Source organism: Gadus chalcogrammus, chromosome 21 (genome assembly GCF_026213295.1).
Source record: "Gadus chalcogrammus isolate NIFS_2021 chromosome 21, NIFS_Gcha_1.0, whole genome shotgun sequence".
NCBI classification, from domain to species: Eukaryota; Metazoa; Chordata; class Actinopteri; order Gadiformes; family Gadidae; genus Gadus; species Gadus chalcogrammus.
In genome coordinates this window covers 14,963,909-14,989,260 of record NC_079432.1, presented here as the reverse complement: position 1 = coordinate 14,989,260, position 25,352 = coordinate 14,963,909, and the positions used below count along the sequence as shown (strand labels likewise).

Below are 25,352 nucleotides of genomic sequence, written 5' to 3'. Positions count from 1 at the left end.
GAAGTCTCTGTCTGCGGACAGAGGGAGGGTGGGGGCGTGGTTCAAATATTTTCATACCAATGTCCATGCATGGGTGTTTTATAATAACTCTTCTGTCAACAGTAAAAAACAGGACCGAGACAGCCTGGTCTCCGTCGTGGCGGATTTGAGGCAGGCACCTCTCTCTGCCGCAAGAATCATAGCGGAAACACTGCTCCTCCTTCAGGTACAAACACTGCCATGTGCTTTAGGTCTAGTTAAGATGGAAAGGATCAATCGCCACGTTGAAACAGAGGAATAATGGGACACACCACAATCCATCTTGTAAATTGGTTGCAGTATTGGTCATGATTTGGAACATGTTTTATTCTCACAAAGCATACACGTTAAAATGTATAATATACACAATGAGACAAGTTTCACTGTTTTTACAGTTAGTACTTCCAAGGACTCCTGTGTTACATACACATTTCTCATCAGTGGGATTAATAAAGTTGTTATCTTCCTATCGATCTTACTGCAAACCAGTGAGTGTTGTGATGGGGTTAACATATCCACTGCAAATACAATTCGGTTCCAACAGTTAAAGGCACTGTAAGCAATATATATTTTTAAAAAGGTGTTAAATGGCTCTATATTCCGACAACCACCTCTTATGTGGAGTTGTTGGGTCAGTAACCTGGATCTCCCAGTCCCCTTCGGCGTACAATAAACAAGAAGGAAATTCTTGTATCCCGGTCCCGCTTTATCCAATCACGGAGCGAGACCTCCAGACGTAGGCGGTCCTCCCTGAACGTTCAGAGGCCGGCAGCAGGGTTTCAGTGTTGATTGCAGAGGGCAGAACATGCAAAGCTGCTGACTCCAGCCCTGCCTTGCACAACCATACACACTAAGCCAAAGGAAAACGACGGGAGGAGGGAGGGAGGAGAAAGGGAGGGGTACCAGTCTTGACCAGCCTACCTGCTGTTATGAGTTGATCCCCTTGCTAGCTGGCTAGCTCACTCAATTCTGAGTGATGCTGAATATTATGCAACGTTTTAGTGCAGATTGCTGCCCTGCGCTAGGTGATCCGCAGTGCAAAGCACCCTGGGAATGCAGTTTCCTGCTGGGTTTGTGGGCATACTGGAATTCCTTCCTAGGCGAACAGGAGAATGGGTAGTGAACTGGGTGATGATGTCACATCAGTCGGGTCACATGTTTCGGGGCATTCAAGAACCACTGAGGAAGTACATCAACCGGGGAAGAGAGCCATTATGTTTAATAAGAAAAATAACGGCTGTTGGAAATGATTGTGGTTGAGCTGTTTACCAAACACAACCCTCTATAAGAAACCAGATCTTATATTGTGTTGGTTTCTAAAGTGCACACATTCCCCAGCTCCTGCCCTGCACATGTCTAGGATCGCTGGGTTCGCTACGGCCACATTTCCCCACACACACACGCCGAGGAATTTTCCTGGAATGTTAATTTGTCTGTCTGTTCACCAGACTGCCAGCACGGTCCACACGGCCTACCTCGTCCTACCGATTAAGAAAGACGTCTTGAAGACGTTGCAGAAAAGCATCGCTCCCTCAAAACCCCACAACACCGCCTTCAAGGTAGAGTCAAAGCCCAGAGAAGAAGAGAAACTCTTCTGGTATCCATACGCTCCGTCTCTTGGCTGTGACCCAGTGGATTTCCTCTGTTTGCTTTCAGAAAGTTCTGCTGAAGGACGTTGCTGAACTCTCCAACTACATCGACCGGAGCCAGCTGCCACCCTGTTTAGGAGGCTACTTCATGTACCATCACCCGAGCTGGGTAGCCTTCATCAAGGTGCGTCCGGCACTATAAAACAACTGCCCACCCTCCATTCTATTCTCTATATCTGGGTATTAGCAGTGTTTTTGGATGTTTACATGAGGAGAATCAAACCAAGGGATGCGGAGGCTCCATCCCAAGCTCTTTTCCTGTTTACCTTCGAGGAAACTAAAAGTGACGTGTTGATTATCTGTGTCAATCACAAGCAGACTGGCGGTGCTGTAAGGGTCCACCGTAGGTCTTAACACTTTAGTCGAAAACTCCTCTTGTGTGTAGGATAGACTGATGGCCCCCCCGTTCATGAAGCCCACTCCATGCTGCCTCTCTAGCTCCCAAAGAATGAACACCGTAACCCTGCTGTAGGAAGTAAGAAACCTTAAAAGTAGGCTTACTATAGATCTACTAGGATGCAGGTTTTCATCCCAGCCTATTAGTGCCTCTGCCACCTATTTTGGGGCGGGGATGATCTGGCGTGGGATTGGCTCAGGAGACTCGGGCTAGGTTCAGGTTTATTGTACAGGCCCCTGGCAAGAGCAGCTATGTTCATATTTAGAGAGTCACCCGATCTTATGATCATACACAGACACAAACACTCTCACACTCGCACACACATTCACGTCAGAGCACCTCTCCCTTCATTGTCTGTTACCATGGCGCTGCTTGCGCAAGAGCGCCGTGCAATCAGCTGACCTCATTAGCAAGTGAAAGGGGCTTCTGTGTTCACGGGGTCATTAGATTATATTCAGTCATGTTCAAAAGGGGGCGGGCGGCCATGTTGGCCCACTATCGTCGCTAGCGTCGCCCACTAGCGTAGCTCTGCCAAGAGTCCATAGTCGGAGGGGCTCGTGGTTGATGCAACGCTTGATGCAAGGCTTCACACTAGGCCGTTCTAGTTCTGGAGGTTAGGCCACCCCCAGAGCCTCTTTTAAACATGAGCTAGTGGCTGTGAAGACTCATTGTTCTCTCTGACATAACAATTAGTCCAACAGCTTAAATGAATAGATTGTGTGGCAAGCGGACCCATAATAACTCAGTGTGGTGGTGGGGGTCCCCCCCCGACGTGGAGACGAGGAGTGGGCCATCATAAACTATACAGCTATTACATTACCACAAGCAGCGATTACAAGAATGCAACTGTTTAGCCAGATTTAAGCACTGTAGTAAATAGAGATTATAGGTCCTGTCTATCAGCGATATGTAGAAAGACGATGGTTATTTCAATAAAGCAATTGAACCGACTATTGAGAAGTTTCATGGAAGTTAACTTTGAATTTGTGGTCCCACATCTATCAAAAAAATCTCAAGCTCGTCCTGTGTAGGATGCTTCCTCTGCCACTTTAAGCTGCTTCTCTTACTTACAAAATATTGGTTAGGTGGCGTACAATGCCCACCTAGGAGAACATCTGGAAGTATTATAGTACCTCCTGGTTCTCTTGAGCGTTACATGGCTGCCGTTCTCTCTTGTGACAGGAGATAGACCTGTTCCTGCAGGAGTTCCTCTCTGTGGTGCAGCGTCTTCCCACCTGTATCTCCACCCTCCAGTCCATCTCCAGGCTCCCCATCCCAGAGGACCTCCACCTGCTCACAGACTTCTGCTCCGCCAACCAGAACCTGTTCCTCCGTCTCAGAAGGTCAGGGTGCAGCAATTCACTCTTGCATTTGTTTTCACTACCTATGTGTTAGATGTGGTGATGCTTATTTTATTGGCTGGTTATGATGGTTTCGTTAATTAATTGGGTAAGAGATGTTTAAGGTATTCGGTTGATTGTTATTTTAGCCTTTGGGTGGATAAGGAAAAAGTGAAGCATGTTATTGCTAGCATGAAGTTGACCCATGGATATTTGGGGTATTTGGTATTTACAGGATATTTGGGATTCAACCATCGTAGGAGGGATCAGGGATGTTTATTGTTGATGCTAGCAATTTTCCTGCTTGCTACCATGCCCCAAGAATGGCTAAAGTATCAATTGTGCATCACGTGAAATCCTCTCAATCCAGTTTTGTAACATATTGTATGCTGTGGTTTTGTAGCAAGGGGCCCAAATGCCTTGGTAAAATAAAGATGCGATCTTGGGAATAAATTGCATTATGCAGATAAACACGCTAGCCTGCCATCCGCTTTCCTGATTCCGAGCAGTATGCAACTAGACTGTGGTCACAGGTTCTGTATTCTTTTGTAGGGATAACATCGTCTTGGTTCACTGCCTGGAGCACAGTCATGTTTTTATTGTAGAGATACCAGTCCTGTTTTTATTCTGCATTTCCAACAAACATTAGTCCGCTACGATCATGTGCTCTGTGTTATTATTTGCCCCCCTTGGGCCCCCCCGATCCTAAACGTATCTGGACACGCCCCTGTCCTGGTCCTTGGGTGACTGGTTGCTTGTCTCTGATTGGGTTTGCAGGGAGCTGGGTTTGGACGAGCTCCAGGACCACTGCGAACAGATGGGGAGCAAGCTGAGGTTCCCTGAGCAGGACCCCTGCTACCTGGCCATGGCCGGGACCCCCCTGTTCACAGACACGGCCAGGGACATGCTCCACCACTACAGCAGGTAGCGGGCACTTTACCCCTTCAATAACGTAGGATATCTAAGACCTTTACAAGCTGCTTTCTAAATTACATTTTGCTCCGCATATTACGTGTAGGCCTGTAGATATTTTATGTTTGGTTAATTTGTCATATTCACCTTCCTGTAAATCCGCTGATTTGACTTCCCACAATGAAATTCTCGATGGAATGGGATGATTAAATGGGTCATTTTAATTCAGCCATGTTCATTTCATCATGTCCGCATCTATGTAATTGGGACTTTCATCATATAGTTTTAAAGTTTCTTAATTATAACAGTTTTTCCCTCACGCTTACAGAATAACTTCCGCCGTGGCCAAAATTGAGTTGCTATGGCAACAGGCCTTCTACAAGGCCCATGTCCAGCTCAGGCTCCTCCAGCTCCACAAGGAAGCACTGAGGGTACGGCTAATAATAAGTAGTACTTCTGTCCTCAATTTGAACTGTTGACCAAACTGTTGTCTAGCGTGTTAGTCCACTACTAGTATCAACCAGTTAACCAGGAATGTGTACAGAGGGATCACATTACTGTTGATCCTTGTGTTTTTTTACAACCTGCTTTTTGACCTGGGTGCTCCACTGCTCATTCTGCTCTCTTTTGTCACTGCAGACTGCTAAACCTTCAAGTTCTTGCATCTCGTCAAACGGAAGACGCTTTTTTTAATCCAGACGATACAATGGGAATAATCAAAGCATAGAATCAAATCGAGAGTAACAATTCCAGTTCTGCAAGACATCAGACTGGAGGTCTGAGCTTGCAGACCAATCTGTGAGCTCATGTTTTATTTGTTCTGGCATATTGGTTTTGCTCCCATCTGATCTCAGATTAGAGATCAGATGGAGGCCCTCCTGACGGAGAGGGTCCAGCCCTACAGAGTGGAGGTCGCTGAAGACGAGGAGAGGGCCCGGGCGACGGCAGCAGAGTTTGTGGCGTCCGTCTACACTCCGGCCATGGTGAGAGAATCTACTGCTACCAGTGCCCTGGTTTCGGGAAGTTAGGACTTAGTCCCAATCCCATTTCTACCCCTTACCCTTACCCCTTCAAAACAAGATGGAGGGGTAAGGGGAAGGGGTAAGGGGTAGAAATGGGTTTGGGCCTCAGTCCGGTGAGAGGTCCTTATTCTCCGGGTCAAAACAGGCTGGTCTAGTGGTTAGGGTCTCAGGCTCTTGCGCGGCTCTGGGTTTGAGCCCTCAATTCCCACGTCCAGGAACTTGCTACTTAATTTGCACGCTGTATGTTTTAGTTTTTTTAAATTTGAGATTTGACTACTTTGACTACTTTCTAGTTACTTTTGTAACTTTTATTTTAGGTTCTAGATAAATGATACATAGATAAGATGCATTGTTGTTATTATGACTCTACATTATCCCTGAGCAGGATGCCTTACCCCTACCTTCTCATGAATCCCTTTAGATGAAGGAGTCTATGCAGTGAATTACAAATTCAGAATTTAAAAATACTTTACCCCGTGCAGGCCCTGGTCCGCTGCTCAGAAGACGTCCTCCACACACTGGAGGAGACGGTCCCCGGAGGGGGGGGTCCGGGCAGGGAGCCCTGGGTGGGGGAGCTGGAGGCGCTGAAGGACCAGCTGCTCTCCGCGGTGGAGCCCCTCCACCAGACGATCGGCGCTCAGTGCGACTTCCACCGCTGCCTCAGCAAGGTAGGCTCAGGCTCAGGGAGGTCTCTGCAGCTCGGCTCCAACCCCCCAGTGACCACCGGTACTGTAGCGTTAAAGGCCTCTTGGGGATGAAACCAAACGCATTTAGCCGCTGCTAGCAATGGAGCTAAAGCAGGTCAGAATCATGGCCGCTTGGTCTGGAACCAGTCTTCCATGTTTCACCTTTTGAAAAAACACTATGAAGTGGTGCGTTAAACCCCCTTTGCCCCCCTCCCTCCAGGCTAACAGGTGGTACGGTCTGGTCCTGCGGGAGAACTTCCTCCAGGGGCTGCTGCTGGGGCTGAAGGAGGAGTCCCCCTCCTGCGTGTCGGGCCAACGTCAGGGCCGGTCGGGGCAGGGGCCCGGCCCAGACCCCCGGAGGAAGGCGCTGGCCGCCTTCCTCCGGGGGAACCCCCCTCCGGCTCTGCAGGAGCTGCTGGTCCTGGCCCAGCTGGCTCACACCCTGCCCCAGCCCCGGCTGCAGAGGGCCGGCCGCCAGGTGGCCCAGCGGTGAGTGGTCTGGTTCCCTACGTCTCAGACGGGGTGATGTTGACGATAATGACGAGTATGAGGGACTTGACCTCAGGAGCGGTTGATGGTTGGGAAATCTGGCGTGTTAATTCTTTGTGGTCTAGTATTGTTGCATGTGGCTGGTAAATTCAGACCTCAATCGTTTAAAGTGTGAGTCACATACTTACTAGTGCATCCACAGGGTGCAGTTGTATTGCCTGTTAAGCCCTAGGAGACGGTACATGTGATTAAGGGCTATAAAAATACAATTAAATTGAATTATTGCATATTTTGAACTAGATCGACCATGTGTCCCTGACCAACTTTCTCGATGTTTTCAACTGAAAGGTTTTATGCTTTGTCGACCCTCTCTAGGTGCATGACTCTCAGGAAGCTCCTCATCTCGCAGGACACCTTGGCCTTCAGTGACCTCCAGATAGCGATCCAATGGCAGTACGACCTTCTGAGCAGCAGCCATGTCAGCCCCCCTCATGCTCTACCGCCTGAGGCGGCGAAACCCGACGGCACTGCAGAACAAACGGAAAGGAACCCTTCTCTGTCCCCTCGTTCACGCTCCAATCCCGTTCGTGAGATCCGATCACCGGCAGTGAGTCGTTCCCACTGCCGGTGCTCCCCCACCAGTCCGGGCCCCTGGAGGATTGGGAAGGACTCTGGACACCAGCAGCAGGTCCTTTTGGCCATGCCCCCTCAGACGGAGGGGAAGCCCTCCTCCCTGAGCTCCTTCGACTCTGGCTTCGATGGCGCCGGCTGCAGCCCCCTCGAAGCAGCAGCCGGCGGTGGCGGCGGCGGAAGGGAGGCGTGGCAAGGCCTCTCCGGTGGGACCGGATCGAGGGAGTCGTTCAGGCCCTCTGGAGCGCCGCCCCGGACCCACGCGGAGAACTCGTCTGGCGCTTTGGATGCAGAGGACCTGAAGGAGGCCTTTGACTTTGGTTCCGTGGGGAATTCATCGAGGGCTAGCGTCCAGGTCGTCCCTAAAATCAAACTCGACTCGCTGAACTTTCAGATCAAGGTTCAAAGGTCGGCCACACCGCCGCAGAACCCTTGGCTCAGCCTCCCAGTGGACGACCTGGAGAACTCCTACACCGTCACCATTACCCAGAATCCCCCGGGACAGCAGAAGGCTCCAGATCTCAGCAGGAACCATTCCAGTGGTTCCCGAGACCAGCCCACACAGACGGAGGTACCTGCCAGTCCTCTGTCCGACGCCGGGCCGCCAGCAGCAGACGGGATCCTGCCGTCGCTCGGTGGTAACCGGGATCCGGGACTTAGCCCGATCCGTCATCTCCTGTCCAGCACCATCACGGATGGGATGGAGAAGTCTGAATGCACAGCGGAGGGGAACCCCACGCTGATCTGGGACTCGTACGACCTCCACGACCAGAACCACGCTCATGAGCGGTACACCAACACTCCTTCTTGAGTGGGAAACCTATTGAATTCTGTCACACATGATGTGTATGAGATGACCTAGTATAGTGTGGTTGACCTTTAATTGATGGAAATCATGGAAATCATTGTGTGTCGTTGGTTTTGTTGGTCCAGGCCCAGTGGCAGTGTCGAGGACGTCTCCATGATCGATTGGGACGTGACGGTTCAGCAGGACCTGAGGAACGTGGAGGAGATCCTGGAGCGGGCTGATGGGATCCTGGCGGTACGGTGACTTCATATTTATCCCTGGTATCATGAAAACAATTGTTTGTTTAAAGGGGCAATACTTTCTCCCTGGCCACTAGAGGGCAGAAAAACTCAAGACAAAATCGAATATAATAATTCTTTGCACAAAAGTCAACCAACAATTTTTCCATAATGGTTAGATAAGGCAATGGTAAGCCATTATTTTTTGTTCTTTATTTATTTAAATTTTCTTTACCTCCTAGCAATCAATAAATCAAATGCCCTGACCAAAAATAACAATCTAGTCTCCCAGATCTGTTATAAGCCAACCGGTCTATCGACCTACCTACCTACCTAACTACCTACCGGATACCTGAGGTAGTCAGCCTGTGCACTACCCAAGATTTATTTAGGCACACTTTTCATACATTGCAAAGGCTGTTGGTTGAACATTTGCTTGGCCAGGAGTAACTAGAAAAAACTAGTTATATAATGACTACTTATATAAAAAGTGTTTATGATTGACTTCTGTGTTGATGTACAGGAAGAAGAGGACGTCCTCTCCCAGGAAGCCATGTTTGAGGACCTTGTGAGGTCTGAGACTCATCACTGGGAGTTATGGGAAAATGAGGAGCAGCTTGGTCCGGTATGTTCATAAACACAAATGGACCAAATCTGAAATATAGCTATAATCTATCAATCAACATATCAATATGTTTTATAATGCTTTTAACTGTATTTTGACTGTTTTTCGATAGCAAAACTTCTATCGAAAAATTAGCATTTCATTATTTGACTTGAGAATTGTCGGATGCATTGCCCTTTTTGCACTTTCAGATGTGCGCTAGTGAGCTGGCTGAAGCTGGTGTACTCGGCCTGGATGAGGACCTCGATTACCCCGACTGCCAGACCCGTGACTGGTGCCCAACACCGACCCCTTCCTCTGGGTTTGAGTCCCTGCTGGACAGCTGCTACCGTGTTGAAGACCGGACTCCCTCAGGGTTTGATTTGCCAGGAGACCGGGTAGACCTGCTCCCCGAGCTCAGGAACATCCACATCCTGGACGAGCTGATCCTGGAGGAGAACCTGGAGATCCACAAGCTCCGACGGCAGGTAGAGACCCTGGAGGAGGAGCGGAGGGGGGCCCACCGCGGGGAGCAGCATCCCTCGGCGGGCAGCGGGTCGGTGGGTCAGAGGGAGGAGCGGCAGGCCTTTCGTCACAAGCTGCAGAAGGAGACGATGGAGGTGGAGAGGATGGAGACGAGTTTGAAACAGGAGCTGGCCTCCGGGAGCAGCCGGACCAGGAAGGTGGTCAAGTGCTCGGCCCTCGTGACGTTTGGAACGTTGGATCCGGACGACCAGGAACTCTGCGATGATCTTCTATCAGGGAGCCGGCGGCGTTCCCATAGGGCACTTCAGCAGAACTTAGAAGAGCCTCTTCGTGACACTCCAGGACAGGAGTGTCATGAAGACTCGGATGAACAACATGATGAAGAATCCTTGAACTGTGATCTCGACCCTCTCGCGGCTGATGTTGATGAAACTTCAGAGCCGCTACCAACACTGAACCTTACAACCATCCGCAATTTCCAATATGATCTTGAGGGACTTCCTCCAGAAGAGGGTTTAGAGCCTCAGAGCGCGATGGCTGAGATGGAAACGGACATGGAACCAGGAGGAAGTGACCTCACCTGCAAACCAGAAGCTTCCTTAATCCCCGAGATGGGACCAGAGGATGGAGCGTTTGACCCCGGCGGTGAGCCAACGCTGCCGCCTGGGCCTAAGCCCCGGGCAATCTCCCTGGAGGCCACAGCAGTCTCCATGGAGATACAGGAGAGGCCCTGTTCTGTGGAGCCCACATCAGAGCCTTCTCCAACACCAACAACACCCCTTTGTGATCCACCCCTTTGTGATCCACCCCTGTGTGATCCACCCCCGTGCGATCCACCCCCGTGCGATCCACCCCCGTGCGATCCACCCCCATGCGATCCACCAACCGAAGCTCCACCCAAACCCAAAGAGCGGAAGCACAGACCCTTATCCGGTGGCGATGGCCTCCTTGGCTCAGCCGTCAGCGGCCACAGCAGCAACAACAACCACAACAACAACAACCCCCTCAGTGAGGAGTCTCCGGCGTCCTTCATGGAGGACGCGTTGGACACGGACAACGCTGCAATGGCGCCGGCATGCAACGGAACATCACAGAACCATTCACAATACCCCCTCGGGAGCCAGACCCCCATGGGTCTCTGCTCCTCCGTCCCCCCCTCTCCCCCTCTGGAGACCCCAGGGGAGCTGACGGCGTGCGACCCTTGCGGGAGGTCGGATGACTGTGAGGACGTAGCGGACGGGTTTCAGCGCTCGGCGTCCACCAGGATCAGCAGAACCTTCTTACCGGCTCACCAGCCGACCGTGAAGCAAGAGGATTACTCAGAGGTACTGGCAGTGTGGCGCCTTAGTTGCGAGGGTGATTTGAAAGCTGTTTAAAAAACAATCCACTGGTTACATCACAAGTTTCCGGTGAGATGTCTGGATGATGGCCATGTCACCTCCAAAGTGGATTGTTCCAAGTGCTAAGCTTCATCAGTCCATCACTCCCACTTGTGATGTCACACATGGATAGATTAATTGCTTTTTAATAATACTTTCTGGTTAACGCATTCACATCTGTTTCAAACTCCATCAAATGAAGCCAGTTGATGGAGTGATAAATGTTGAAGTTGAGTAAAACAAGGTGACGTCCACCTCCTCATGGCGTTTACATGAATTGATGTATCTGCGTTTTCGCCTCAGATCTCAGACTTTAAGACCCCCATCGTCCTGGACACGGGGTCTGGGGTGATGAAGGCCGGGTTTGCCGATGAGGAACTTCCGGCGATTATTTTCCCCACCGTCATTGGCCTGCCAAAGTATGAGGTAATGTCAGCAGATCAGGTCATCGTGGTCGGATCATAGAAGGCTTAAACAGATGTTGATGCCACAGATGTGGAAGGGCTACAGTTGTTCAGCGCTCTCTGGTTCTTCTGCAGGAGATGATGAACGGCAGCTCGGAGCGAGAGGGCTTCATCGGCCATGACGCCCAGCACATGAGGGGGGTCCTGGCCCTGAGGTACCCCATGAAGAACGGGGTCATCCACAACTGGGACGACATGGAGAAGGTACGGGTAGCACCCAGTAGGTTGAACTGGGACGGGTACCAGTGTGTATTCAACTGGGACGGGTACCAGTGTGTATTCAACTGGGACGGGTACCAGTGTGTATAGAACTGGGACGGGTACCAGTGTGTATAGAACTGGGACGTGTGTGTGTGTGTGTGTGTGTGTGTGTGTGTGTGTGTGTGTGTGTGTGTGTGTGTGTGTGTGTGTGTGTGTGTGTGTGTGTGTGTGTGTGTGTGTGTGTGTGTGTGTGTGTGTGTGTGTGTGTGTGTGTGTGTGTGTGATGTGGTTCTGCGAGTTAGGGCTACTGTACCTAACGCACCCTAAAGCTTAATTTAACAGACTCTACTGTCTAAGGTGGAGGATAGTCAAAGCATATGATCAAAATTGGAGCAATCACAAAAAGTGCTTTGTGATCAAGTTTTGAAAAAATCTGCACCTAGTGTGAAGTAACCCTAAGAATCAGAATAGGAATGTACGTTATGGAAGGAAAGATTAAATCTTTCCTTCCAGTGGCACAGATTCCTTCAGAATCTCTGAGCCACTTACAGCTGTGTATGCTATGTCAGTATTATGTTGTATTGAGGATGTCTTGCGTATGTTTTGTATGCTAATAAATAATGCATATAGAAATGTACATGTTTTTTGCATAGGGTTTTTTTATACATTTTGCAATATTATTCTCGTACCAATTTTTTTTTTTTTTATTGAGTTCTAATGGTTGTAGTACACTACAACAGGTCAACATTTGTAATATGTTTCCAGATCTGGCACCACGCCTTCCAGCAGCTGTGTGCCGACCCGGAGGACCACCCGGTGATGCTGACCGAAGCCCCCATGAGCCCCCTGCACAACCGGCAGCGCGCGGTGGAGGTCATGTTCGAGCGCTTCTGCGTGCCCTACGTCTACGTGGCCATGCAGGCCGTGCTGGCGCTGTACGCTGCCGGCCGCTGCACAGGTACGGCCGGCCAGAGGACTCTAGGGACACAACGCTTAGGGACAGCTCAGACTAAGAGGGGTCCTTCTCTTGAGAGGGGGGCATCTTAGTTTCAACCCCAAAGTGCCTTTTAAAGTGCAAGGTGGGGGCATCTCTTTAAACTCCCTCCTCAAAAGGAAAAGGAAGACACGCGCAAGCAAAAACGCACACTCCCTGGGCTACACCTGAGCAAGTGTGCGTTAGGAGACATTATATTTCAAAACATTAAACGTAAACACACACAACTAATATTTGACTCTGTTAGTTATCACCTAAAGTACTGTCAAATGTTATTAATAGGTTTGTGTTTCAATTATCCGAACAATAAGAGTTAACCAACAATTCTAAGCTAAACCAACAATTGCACGTGTGAGTCGAAAGAGTTTAAATTGAGTTATATTTCATTGAGATAGAATGTTTCAATAGACCGTTTAATTGAGTCTAATATCTCCTCAAACATTAGACTATAACATATAGCTTGAGACCAAGCTACTACTAGATGGTTGTGGACCGGGGTACCTCTGCATCAGGGGCTCCAGTAACGCGCCCTGTGGTTCCCCAGGCGTGGTGTTGGACTCTGGGGACGGCGCCAGCCACAGCGTGCCGGTGTATGAGGGCTACAGCCTCCCGCACGCCGTCCAGCGCTTCCCCCTGGCCGGACTCGACGTCACCCTGCACCTCACCAAGGTACCCCCCATGCTGGCCTCAGGTGTCTGCTCGTTCATGGTTCATGGTTTATTTCTACTACTCATTGTGTGTATATAGAGGCCATTTTACCTGTTGATCCTTTGCTAGTTTTCATTCCACTTTTCCATCCATTGTTTTATTATTTGGACTTTAACTGTCCTGTAGCTCTGCTGTGAGATCCTAATGACCCATCTGGGGTTCAAAAATAACAGATCCTAAGAGATTTATTGCAGCTTTAACATTTTAATCTCAGATTATTCGGTCTGTATCTGTCCAGATAATGATCCTCTTGGTTTAGATTTATGTATCGTTTGCCATTGAGATCTATGGTAATATTCATATGGAAATTGTTGAGCTAACCATTGAATTATCCCATTGGTCATTATCTCTGGTCTATTTAATTAGGTGTAATTAAAATGTATTTATACAGGGAAGAAGATGCGTGGTTGCTAGGCAACTCCCCTCACTTCAATCAAACAGGAGCTGTATAAACGATAACTCCATATGATAGTGATAATCATTTATGTTGTGGCCATTGTGTCTATAGCTGGGTTTGAGATCCTTGAAAGCACAAGATGCTAAACGTCCTGATTCACCAGTTGGTGAAGGAACCTTTCAACACTGGCCATTCTTATATCATCTGTGTCCATTCTATATTAGTCTAAACTTACAAGTTTCATTGCTGTGGTTGTGAGGTATTTCAAAGTGTGGCCTATTCGGTTGAGTTGCAACTGGGTTATTGGTCCTCTACCGGTAGAGCATTTACCCCCTGCCCAGTCTCCGCCAGAGGGCTCATGAATAATACACAGCCCCCCTCTTCGGTTACAACCAGGGGAGAGGATACGGCCTGAAGCTGTTGTTATCTGTACAGTCCACCCTGCATGTGTACCTCTTCCGCCATGAGGCGGCTGTGAGCCTCGCTGAGGTCTCTGATCCTTGCAGCTCGACCGGAGCTGTTGAACGTTGCGTTCGAACAGCCCTTCCTCAGCCCCTTGCATCTGGCTGGGGACAGCTGCCCTCCATGACAGTGTCCTGCTCTGGAGAGTTCACTCTGTTTCTCTCTGCAGATCAGTTTGTTTCCTCGATCTTATTGAGGGCCCTTTCCAAGAATTAATAAATGATCCGACCAATCAGCATTAGGGGAAGGGATTTTCCGGTCACGATGAACGAAGGCTGTCTGACGTGAAATTGGGCGTTATTAAATCCTCAACGTGTGGAGCACATTCCTGCCGTGGACACATTGTTGATGGCAGCATGATATTGTTTTTCGGGGGTTTTATCAGTTGGTTGTATGGCCTTGAAGGATTTATCAGATTTCTCAAGATTGATGATTGATGAATACAGATTTCTTTGTACTTAAGCACATACTAGAGAATGTAGAGCCTTTACTACACACTGTGTGTGTGTGTGTGTGTGTGTGTGTGTGTGTGTGTGTGTGTGTGTGTGTGTGTGTGTGTGTGTGTGTGTGTGTGTGTGTGTGTGTGTGTGTGTGTGTGTGTGTGTGTGTGTGTGTGTGTGTGTGTGTGTCCCAGCTCCTCCAGGAGCAGGGCGTGTGCATGCGGACCAGTGCCGAGCTGGAGATCGTCAGGGAGATGAAGGAGCGGTGCTGCCGCGTGGCCCTGGACTACGAGGTGGAGTTGGCCCCCGGGGGCCCCTCTGCAGGGCGGGAGATGAGCTACACCTTGCCCGACGGACAGGTGGTGTGTCTGGACACCGAGAGGTTCAGGTGAGGGGGGGGGGGCGGGCGGGCAACTAAAGTGACATCATGCCCTCAATGTTTGTGAATCCATTTTATTCTGCGGTGTTTGAAACATTTCCACAACATCATCCGCTACTGGCTACTTGCCTATTTGAGCGTTTTCGTTATTTTTTATTTAGTTCTGGAGTGGCAACGTGTCGGTGTAGATTTGTTTTGTTTTTTAATTTGCAATATTGAAATGTTGCAAAATATCTGCTGTGTGGTCAACAAAGGGATAGTGTAACGGTTACGGGACAAAGGGATAGTGTAACGGTTACGGGACAAAGGGATAGTGTAACGGTTATGGGACACGGAACATTCCACGCCAAATTGTTCCCGGTTTGATCCCTAATCCATTCCTGTCGCCTTTCTTGAGCCAGATGTCCCTAACCCTTACCAGCCCTGAGTAACTTAAATCTACTGTCATTCACACACTGAATAATAACACCTGCCAAATGACTTGATAATAGGAAGCTAATCTTCTATTATCCATCATGATATGTGTTACAGCCAAACTTCTCTCATTCAACGTATCCTAACTTTATTTAAACCTTTTATTGAAACCAGTTGTAGCTCACCTGCTCCATGTGGTTCTTTCAGGGCACCTGAGATTCTCTTCAGACCTGAGCTGATTGGCCGGGATCATTATGGGATGCACGAGAGCCTTTACAAGTCGGTCCTCAGCACGGACGTGGACCTGCGGAGGGAACTGTTGGGGAACATCGTCCTATCAGGTACAGCCCCCGGGTCACGTTTCACCAGTCAGCCATGGTCACCCGTTCAACCTGCAGACGCTCTAGCAAGCACGCTGGCAGCGTGTTATCTTAACCGGAAATTGGCCTCCTTTAACATTCCTGTGTGGGTCCTTTAATGAATACCTTAAGGTTCTTTGTACGGTTTGAGCAGTGGCGCTTGCTGTCATCCTGAAACAAACATGGCCTCTGTCCACAGTATCGAACCTTGGTTAAAGTATCATTTTTCCCGCTTTGTTTACCACGGAACGAAATTCCGTGATTTGCAATGACGGGAGATCCAATCCATTCTCCAATCACAGCCTCCTCCGTCCGTCTGTCCGTCCGTCCCCACAGGCGGGAACACGCTCCTGGCGGGCCTGCCCGAGCGGCTGCAGCGCGAGCTGGGCCGCCTGGAGCCGGGGGGGCCGGGGGGCCGGGTGCGGGTCTCCAGCCCCGCGGACCGAGGGTCCTCGGTGTGGCGGGGGGGCGCGGCGCTGGCCAGCATGCCGGCACCGGGGGGCTGTGCCTGGATCAGCCGGGAGGAGTACGAGGAGCACGGCCCCCAGATCGTCTTCAGGAAGTGCTTCTGAGCCGGCCTCAGGTGTCTGCCTCACACGTCACGTGCAATATGTGTTTGTAAAAATGATATTTAATATACAAATCTATTTTATATTTATAGCCTCTTCTACTCTGGTGCCATGGTGCTCTCCTCTGCTCTGGGAATCTATTTATAAATGAGTGTCTTATTCTAGATGACGTATTCCGATTAATTTGTCCGTCCATAACTTGTTGTAACGCGTGTTTATGAATCTCTTACTTCATGAATGATTCCACATCTCTCAGAAGGGGGTAATGTCCAACAGTTGACCCCAACCCACGGTAGGATTTAGACCAATATGTTTTCCTCTTGTCTTTTACTACCAAACAAGCCTTGACTGCCATGGTCTTTAAATCCAGTTCAGGGATTATTGGGTGCATGTCGTTCAATGATTAACGGTGGGCCCATTCAGCCTCAACGCCATCCTCTAAGCCTTTTAAGAGACAAACTAACGTCAAATGAAATAATATTCTAAGACTAAATTAATTAAAAATTCGTATTTAAAAAAAGGAACGATTTATTTTGATACATGTTTATTTGGTGTACGTTGGTGAATGAGACAAATGAGTACATGGGCCGTGATGAAGAGGTTGATTGTCATAACGACCGGTATCCAATGAAACATCTTGTAGTTAGACGTCAACGCTACCAATCGGCTCCTCGGGGGCACATAACTGAATGAACTATAAACTTCACTCTGACTTTACAATGCAATACACTTCTCGTCTTTTATACTTTCCTCGTGTTGTTCATCTACCTGAGCCAATGCAAATGCAAAGTCTTTTCGAGCGAGTTTGTGAAATGCAGAGAATTATGGTGGGAAACGCTGATTTATTTTCTTAGAATAACTGCCAACTTGTTCCAGGTGTTTTGTTGACTTGTTTGATGTTTTTAACTGCATGGTTTGAGATCAATGAGTGTCTTTTGTGTGTTTTTTTTAATATTTGTGTGATGTTGCTTTTGAGCTTTTACCTCCATCTTGTTCAGCAGTATTCTTTCTACATTTGTGAAAGCCTTTCCCTCTGTGCCAAAAATACATGCATTTTTACTTTACTTGAAACCAGAAAATTCTTTGCCTAAAACTAAACTACCTAAACAATTGGAAACACCAGCTGATTTACAAGTGTTTTGCTACAGCTTTTGGTTTTTAAACTTTTTGTGTGCTATGGAAGTATTTTATTTCAGCTTATAACTAAGCATTATAATTTTGTGTGTATTGCTTGGTTTCTGTTTACATATATGTTTGATGGTTCTGTGTCTGAAGTGTGTTTAATATTGTGTACTGCCCTTGTTTAAATGTACGGGGCGGTCATGTGGTTCTGCGGCTCAGGTCGGATGGGGGAGACGAGGACTGTATCGGTGGGACGGGTTGGCCTCGTAGGGTCGGAGAATAAACTTACTACTCTGTTGAACGTATGATGTGTGACGAGCCTATGGATGTTTTGCACCAAGTCGCATGTCTGTTTTTTAATAATAAATATTTTATCTTTTAAAATGTGTGTTGCATTTATAATTGTACTCATATGAGAAGTGGGGGTATGGGAAGCTTGGCTACAATAGTCCGACCACAGAAAGCCACGGCCCCCGAGTCCGCAGCTGGTTTCAATTCCCACATAAACCCTGGTGGAAGTCGCTGGCGTCCCAAATATGCACTCTAATAACCACTTGTGGAACTCGTGCCAACTGGAAATGTACTTTGTAAATACTTTGAGTTGAAGTGGATATTAAAACGCTTTGGCTCTTTAACAGGCACATAAATAGCCTATAAACCAGCGAAGGATATCCTAACTTTTAAAGTTTATTTTTCACCATTAATTGTAGTTGAATTGGGCAACATAGGGACACGTCCTTTGTAGGCTTGTTTTTCCAAAGATGAATAGGCTATATAGATTTACAACTTATTTCTTACTAAATTATAATGTACATATATGTGTGCAGGGTCCAATCCAATATACAAGTATTATGATTGACAAACGGTTGTTAAGTCGGCTGAATTGTGGACAAGGGCGCCATCTAGTGGACAGGAGGCAGTCAGTTACCCTGACAACTCTCAACAAGTCGATGTTTGTCTTGGTTTCAAACCTCCTCAGTATCGATCGACCCGTTCATGTATGACTGCCCATAGTGTAATTAATTTGTGTAGAGATGTCGCGGGCTCAGGCAGAAAGCGTGATTAAAAACATCATCCGAGATATCGGCGAGGAATGCGCAGCAAAGGGCCAGGCCGCGTCCGAGACGCTGGTGGCCTTCATGGTGAGTTTATACTGTGTAATGTTTAATGCGTTACTTGTCAGGTGTGAGTTGCCTGTGAATAAATGTAGAGAATAAATTTACCGCAGGTGAAGGCTGTGGTTCTGGACCCGGAAAACGGGTTCAACGTCGACCGGACTCTCACCAGAGAGGACGTGAGACAGCTGGTAGAGGTAAAGTAACAGACAGTAAACACTCTTTAACAACACTTCGACTTAATAATTACCATTTATTTCATATTTTTCTACAGTGACCATTTTAGATGTTTGTTTTTTTCACAGTTGTGTGTGGGTAAACTGACCGAGGAAGGCAGTCCAGCTCTCGACACATTAAAGATGCAGGTTTACTTTGACATGAACTACACATCTCGACGTGAGTTGGGCCTTGTTCTCATTAAATCACATTTATAACACATGATCGGGTCACTCACTGTTTCAGTCTGTATTTGTGTATTCAACATTCTGCAATCTTTTTACCTAGAATTAGTAGCAGGTGCATCCAATTTTTAAATCAAACTTTATTTGTATTTTTACAAATTGTTAAACGTTTATCCTCCACCTAGAATAATGGTGTTTTCTTCAGTTGAGTCTTTGGATAATTGGCCTAGTAAACTAACCCTTGGCTTTCCGACCGGTAGGTGAGTTCATCCAGGAGCATCAGCGCCTGCTGGCCACACGGCTGGGGCCGGTGTCCCGGGACATCATGGACATGCAGGCCAGGACGCAGGCGGACCTGGAGGAGCTCTACCGCAGGATCATCAGCTACATGCTGCTGAGCTCCGGGGTGGGCTCGCCCAACGACGTCAACACCGTCCGGGAGGCCGCAGGTAGGGGTCTCTGAATGAACGGGATGTACATGGGAAGGACACCGTCCAAAGACACCGACAGGAAGTTTGTGTCCGTCCACTTCCTGTTCCAGCGGCGCTGCCGAATGCGTTTCCTAAGCGGAAGGTGGCGATCTTCCTGTCTGTATCTCTCTACTACCTGTCTATGTATCCACTTCCTGTCTGTAGGTCTACTTCCTGTCTCAGCAGCGCTGGAGAATGTGTTTCCTCACCAGGATCTCGGGACCTTTCAGAGTGTATCTGACCACTTCCTCTCGAAACCCCCATATTTCCTGTCTGTGTCTACTTCCTGTCCCAGCAGCACTGCAGAATATGTTACTTCAGCATGACCTGGGGACCTGTCCGTCTGTATCGATCTACTTCTCCAAACCCCCACACTTCCTGTCTGTGGCTACTTCCTCTCTAAACCTCTTTACTTCCTGTCTGTATCCGTCTACTTCCTCTCTAAACCTCCCTTCTTCCTGTATGTGACTACTTCCTGTCTGTGTCTACTTCCACTCTAAACCTCTGTACTTCCTGTGTCTACTTCCTGTCCCAGCGGCACTGCAGAGTGTGTTTCCTCAAGAGGAGCTGGGGACCTTCCTGTCCCTCTCCAGTCAGGACAAGGAGCAGCAGCTGGCCGAGTTGACCGCCGTCGTCACGGGGATACGAATCTTCAACAAGTTCCTGAATAAGGGAGGGGAGGGCATCGACGACTGTGAGTTCACACATCGTTACCGCGGATACCAGATGAGAAAGATTTCAGATGAAATGATGAAAGAGGATGAGGGTCTTAGGGTTAGGGATGGACTCCAAACCCAAAGCAGCCTATGGCCCCCTTGGGACATTTTTAGGAATGTTAGGAACTCCATGTTGGACTGTCGGTTGTGTCTTTTTAAGGAAAAAATCCCAGAGTTTTCCATCACCCAGCCGTGGTTTTTCAATCAGTGGGGGTATGGGTAGTTAACGCAACATTCTCCCTCTTCAGCTCGCTTGGGTGTTGTTTGGTCGAAAAACACACCCGCCATTACCGTTTATTGCCATAGGTGTCGCCATAGAGGACGAAACAGAACTTTAAGTTAAGCCTTGGTCTACGGTTCAAAATGGTTAGACTTCATGGGAGAAACGGCTATGGAGTTTGTTTTGATGAAAATCATTGTAAGAATCTTGTGCATGCGGCACAATGCATCATGGTGAATAATAGTCAGCAGAAATGTCTACTGTGGCACACTTGTGTGAATGGACCAATCAGATTGGTTCCAGTGTGTGTAACTGCAGGCCGCTGACGCCTGTCCCCTCGTGCTCCACAGTGCCCATGCTCCTGAACGAGGCGCTGCCTGAGCTCAGCGGCGCCATGGAGGCCTCGCTGCTCCAGACGCGGGGCCTGGCCTGGAGGTACACCGCGCTGCTGGAGATGCTGGCGGGCGGCCAGGAGCCGGCCGGGGAGAAGGACCAGTCCCCCGTCCTGCTCAGACAGGCCCTGTACAACGTCCGACAGCACGAAGCCCTCCTCAAAGCCATACTGGTGGGTTTAGCGGCGGAGGAGAGGAGAGTGAGACCTTGTTACTAACTTATACTTAAGTTACAAGGGAAGTTAGGCATTCTCTTGCATGCTGATATAGGTATATTAGTCTTGCAGGCTGATGTTGGTCTGTCGGTCTGTCTGTCTGTCTTTCAGACTGATGGGGGTCTGTGCGTCTGTCATGCAGGCTAATGTTGGTCTGTTTTTCTTGCAGGCTTATGTCTGACTGTCTGTATGTCTTGCAGGCTGATGTGGGTCAGTGTGTCTGTCTTGCAGGCTGATGAGGGTCAGTCTTGCAGGCTGATGTGGGTCTGTCTGTCTGGCTTGCAGGCTGATGAGGGTCTGTCTGTCTGTCTTGCAGGCTGATGTGGCTCTGTCTGTCTGTCTTGCAGGCTGATGTGGCTCTGTGTGCCAGGCAGGTGGAGACCCTGCAGAACGACCTGGAGTCGCGCCTCCTGAACCTGAAGGAAGCGGTTCAGACCAGGACGGCCGTGTCCACCGCGGTGGTGTTCGTACGTATCTCACCCCCCCCCCTCCTACTCTCAGTGTTACCGTGACTACAAACCAGAGATCTTCCCTCCTGTGTGGTCCTTGGTGCAAATATATTTTCTTGGGGCTCGCCACAAACACAAATGCATGCTTCTGTATTCACACACACGCACGGACACACACAACCACTCTAGACAATTTCAAAAGCAGACACATTTCTCTCCTAAATGGTACAAATTGACGTCCACCACACATGTTATCACAAATTCATTGGACGAATGAGCATTTCCCACCTTGCCTTCTTCCTTCATTAGTTTGAAAAGAAAGCAACCAAATTAATTAAGGTAAATAATATTTAAAAAGGGGGGAATAAATTATCAAAACCGTAAGTGTTATACACAAGTTGGGAAGGTGGTATATAAAACTATTACAATAACAAGTTTGCTTATTGTTAAGGTTGAATGGTTACTTCACTGCATGGAAAGGTCAAGGCGCGAGAGGGCCCTTTAACATTAATAAAGATCACCTTCCTGCATTGACAAGATAGCTTCTGCACCGATTGCATCATCTATATTCACGCTAGTGTCCCCGACTCCTATGATAACCCGAGGCAACGCACTCGATCCGCTGCCTGTGGGAGTTCACAGTGTTGCCGATGGTAGCCTCGAAATGGCCGAATGTGTAGCACACAACTCCCCTAACCTGTGCGTGAAGCTCACCCAGAGTGCGGTGCTCCAGCCCCACTTCACAGTGCTGTCCCAGCTGTGGGCGGGGCTCCAGGACGAGATGGTGCTCCTCAACGTGCAGGAGGCGGTGGCCCTGGGCCTGCAGCCCTTCCTGCTGGCCCAGGCCCAGCTGTTCCCCCCCGCACAGCTGGACCTCCTGCTGGAGGGGTCGGAGGTCAGGAGCGATGAGCAGCGGATGGCCGAGTCGGCGGGTGAGTGGGACGCAGAGCAGGGCGTAATACGAGCTAGGTTTCAGTCTGGGACAGAGGTTATTCTGTCCGTCTGGTTACTTCCGTATGTTTCCCACGCTGTATATCACACCGAGCTGTGGCATGTATATCCTTGTGAACTGAACATTCACACTTTCTGTTTGGTCGTGGTGTGCACACAGAATTGCGGTCAAGGTGGACAACATTTTTAGCGCACAATGTACATTTGGCGCTTAAAATAAGTAAAAGCAGCACCAGTGTGTCATACCTGATGAGTTCTTGGTTGTCAGATGAGGTTTCTCGTTGGCGATCATGTCGAAACGTCCTCTAGTTGGCTGTTAGACTCATCCAAAGTTATATTAAAGTTCCTATGTTGGTATGATTCCTACCAGTGTGTTCCTGTTCTAAGATAAGATGATCCTTTACCAATGGCAGGCAGGAACTTTGGGAAAGGGGCTAACCATTGACCACCTTCCTTATCTTTAGAGGAACGTGTCAACGTCCAGGAGGTCCGGGGCCGGCAGTGGCTGTTCCCGGGGACCATGGGGAACTTCTCCAAGCTGCCGCTGCAGTACCGAGGGATGTGTGGCTACAGCCTGGCCGCCAGGGACGGCCTGCTGCTCCCGGGTGAGCCAGGACCCCTCGGGTCATACCCCTCTACAGAGAGGGGGGCTGGGCTCAGGGGCCCAGGTTATGTTGTACCCCAATGTCCTCAGCCTCCCTGTAGGCATCCATGCGCTTAACCTCTACCTGCTCCTTAATGACCTCACGTATTCACAAATCCATGTATTCTCAATTGTATTATTGTATTGAATTATGGTTAAGAATCAGATAATAATGACTCAAATATTGGTGCGTCTGTTTGTATAAGAAACAACAATGCCACACATGTTAATTAAAGGGAATCCCAGCATCGGCGTCCTGAGACTCCAGGACAAGTACTACGTGTTCAGCTCCCGGGAGGCCGCAGAGCAGTTCTCCAGCTGCCCAGACGACTTCACCTCCCGCGTGGCCGAGCGGGCGCGGAGGTGCCCCGAGCTCATCCAGCTGCTGGAGCTACACCATCAGTTCACCGGGACCACGCCCTACTCTGAGGTGAGCCACGCCCTACTCTGAGGTTAACCCCGCCCTACTCTGAGGTTAGCCACGCCCTACTCTGAGGTTAACCCCGCCCTACTCTGAGGTTAGCCACGCCCTACTCTGAGAAAGAAACGTAGGAGCCACGCCCTACTCTGAGGAGCCACGCCCTACTCTGAGGTTAGCCACGCCCTACTCTGAGGTTAGCCGCGCCCTACTCTGAGGTTGGCCACGCCCTACTCTGAGGTTAGCCACGCCCTACTCTGAGGTTAGCCACGCCCTACTCTGAGGTTGGCCACGCCCTACTCTGATGTTAGCCACGCCCTACTCTGAGGTTAGCCACGCCCTACTCTGAGGTTGGCCAGGCCCTACTCTGAGGTTAGTCACGCCCTACTCTGAGGTTAGCCACGCCCTACTCTGAGGTTAGTCATGCCCTGCTCTGAGGTTAGTCACGCCCTACTCTGAGGTTAGCCACGCCCTACTCTGAGGTTAGTCACGCCCTGCTCTGAGGTTAGTCCTCAGTAACCGGGCTTTTGTGTTTACATGGCAGTTAGGTACCCTGATTGCTGCAGTAGGTTATTATGCCGTGCGTAGTGGAAACTGGTCGTCATGCACCCAGAAGTCCCAGCAGGGCCATTTATCTGGGTGTCTATGGCCCTGTCTCTATATGCAATATCCCTATAACTTGCAATATTTCGTTGCCTCACTGAGCTATTTGAATCAACTGGATGGACCAGTATTTTTGTCTGTGCCTACTTAGGCTATTATATAAACACAACGTGCGTGTGTGCGTGCGCGTGTGCGTGCGTGTGTGTGCGTGGGGGTCCAGGGTCCAGGGGGCACCCTACAGGTGAAGGCGGTCTGCCGGTGCGACAGCGGCACCCAGACGGACACCCACCTCCTGGAGACCAACCTGGCGACCACGTACCAGTGGAACGAGTGGGAGCTGCGCCGGCAGGCCATCCGACTGGTCCGTCTGTTCGTCTATCGTTATAAACATACCAATCCCAAGTGAACGGAAAATAACTACAAAATAGTTACAAAAAATCGCTTCGGTAACCACCTCCTTGCAAGTCTTCTTCAACATTATTACCTCTTGTTTTTGCACACTTCACACACAACAATAGCGTCACAATAGCGTTCATAAAATCGTACTTTTAGGGGATGTTTCGCTGTGCTCTTGCTGAGCAGATCCTCTTTACACTTGCCACTCGCCAACCCTTTTTCTAAATCGGCGGGAGTTATAACATCTGCAAAGAATTCAAGGTTAAATGGATGGGTTGTAGGGTTTGAGTGCAAAAGAAAAGGCGAAATTACACCGTCCAGCACATTTATTTTGGAAAGTCGGCTGCCTCTGAATTTAATACGCAGGCAAAAACCGTGTTGACACTGCAGTACCTTCAGTGTCTTATTTAAACTTTATTCACAAATCTAATGGTTCAGGAACAAACTGTATCCAACCCTCCCCCCCACTAGGCCAACCTGCAGAGCAGGGTGACCCACTCCACGCAGACCCACCTGAGCCACATGAGACGAGACAACGACTCCCAGACGTACCCCCCCCGAGACACCGCCTGCCAGACCACCAGGGACGGCGAGACCAACGTCCCCAAACCCCTGGTGCACATGACCCGGCTCCGCGGCCGCCATGAGCACCCCGCCGTCAAGACAGACCTCACCAGACCTGTGGAAGACTGAGCCCCATTGGTTGATTGCTTTTTATGTATGCACTTTTCAGTTTAAAAGTTGATTGATTGGTTTATTTGGCTCTCATAGTTGTTGAATAAACCATTAGCACTGGCTGATAGTTGTAATTGATTAAATGTTGCAAACTATAAACCAGCTAATGTGACATCCGTCTTGAAATCCTTCTGGGCTCTAAATGGTCTCCATCTCTGAAATGCAACTCTTTACTGACTCTTGGATCTTAAAAGACTCAAAGGTTCTCTTGTGTCTCTTCTGTAGTGTGACCTTTGGGGACACCTTGGGGATCTTCCCATTACTTAAACGGGATATCCTGTGTCCCCCAGTGTGAGTGAGCTTTCTCCTGTGAAGCGTTTTCTCAGGCAGTGAGCGGGGGATCATCAGAACAATCAACATCATGAATGAATGCATCTGACTGAATGTCTTCCAGTGCGTTTGAGCCGTTGATGGGAGATTATCATAAACCTTTTGCCTAATAGAATCAACCGACAGATCAGCACCACGGCTAGCGCCATGA

At 49.1% G+C, this 25,352-nt stretch overlaps 2 protein-coding genes across 3 annotated transcripts in view; both read left to right on the top strand.

The window, feature by feature from the left end:
• Nucleotides 1-17,518, top strand: part of LOC130374150 (uncharacterized) — an 18,248-nt gene extending 730 nt beyond the window's left edge. The window contains exons 4-23 of one of the 2 annotated variants that reach the window (XM_056580752.1): nucleotides 103-205; nucleotides 1,467-1,577; nucleotides 1,675-1,791; nucleotides 3,247-3,407; nucleotides 4,182-4,328; nucleotides 4,645-4,747; nucleotides 5,171-5,299; nucleotides 5,821-6,006; nucleotides 6,245-6,513; nucleotides 6,889-7,932; nucleotides 8,077-8,185; nucleotides 8,693-8,794; nucleotides 8,986-10,584; nucleotides 10,942-11,064; nucleotides 11,178-11,306; nucleotides 12,069-12,261; nucleotides 12,842-12,966; nucleotides 14,499-14,692; nucleotides 15,305-15,438; nucleotides 15,793-17,518. In XM_056580752.1, coding sequence (XP_056436727.1) covers nucleotides 103-205; nucleotides 1,467-1,577; nucleotides 1,675-1,791; nucleotides 3,247-3,407; nucleotides 4,182-4,328; nucleotides 4,645-4,747; nucleotides 5,171-5,299; nucleotides 5,821-6,006; nucleotides 6,245-6,513; nucleotides 6,889-7,932; nucleotides 8,077-8,185; nucleotides 8,693-8,794; nucleotides 8,986-10,584; nucleotides 10,942-11,064; nucleotides 11,178-11,306; nucleotides 12,069-12,261; nucleotides 12,842-12,966; nucleotides 14,499-14,692; nucleotides 15,305-15,438; nucleotides 15,793-16,028 — 5,314 coding nt within the window. In that variant the 3' untranslated portion in view covers nucleotides 16,029-17,518. The remainder of the gene's footprint in view (nucleotides 1-102; nucleotides 206-1,466; nucleotides 1,578-1,674; nucleotides 1,792-3,246; nucleotides 3,408-4,181; nucleotides 4,329-4,644; nucleotides 4,748-5,170; nucleotides 5,300-5,820; nucleotides 6,007-6,244; nucleotides 6,514-6,888; nucleotides 7,933-8,076; nucleotides 8,186-8,692; nucleotides 8,795-8,985; nucleotides 10,585-10,941; nucleotides 11,065-11,177; nucleotides 11,307-12,068; nucleotides 12,262-12,841; nucleotides 12,967-14,498; nucleotides 14,693-15,304; nucleotides 15,439-15,792) is intronic. The other variant, XM_056580753.1, reaches the window with a different exon arrangement.
• Nucleotides 17,519-18,068: 550 nt separating this feature from the next.
• On the top strand, nucleotides 18,069-24,927 carry cfap206 (cilia and flagella associated protein 206). Its single transcript, XM_056581701.1, has 12 exons — nucleotides 18,069-18,289; nucleotides 18,376-18,459; nucleotides 18,568-18,658; nucleotides 18,924-19,112; nucleotides 19,669-19,827; nucleotides 20,420-20,634; nucleotides 21,024-21,143; nucleotides 21,859-22,057; nucleotides 22,541-22,681; nucleotides 22,956-23,149; nucleotides 23,961-24,101; nucleotides 24,608-24,927. The coding sequence occupies exons 1-12, from the start codon at nucleotides 18,182-18,184 to the stop codon at nucleotides 24,827-24,829; spliced, it is 1,863 nt and encodes a 620-aa protein (XP_056437676.1). The 5' UTR covers nucleotides 18,069-18,181; the 3' UTR covers nucleotides 24,830-24,927.
• The last annotated feature ends 425 nt before the right edge of the window (nucleotides 24,928-25,352 follow it).

Bases quoted from the DNA above. Each gene is read 5' to 3' on its own strand.
- cfap206 (XM_056581701.1), top strand. From the start codon at position 18,182: ATGTCGCGGGCTCAGGCAGAAAGCGTGATTAAAAACATCATCCGAGAT. The intron at 18,290-18,375 runs GTGAGTTTATAC...AATTTACCGCAG, and splicing joins AGACGCTGGTGGCCTTCATG to GTGAAGGCTGTGGTTCTGGA. The intron at 22,682-22,955 runs GTGAGCCAGGAC...TGTTAATTAAAG, and splicing joins GGACGGCCTGCTGCTCCCGG to GGAATCCCAGCATCGGCGTC.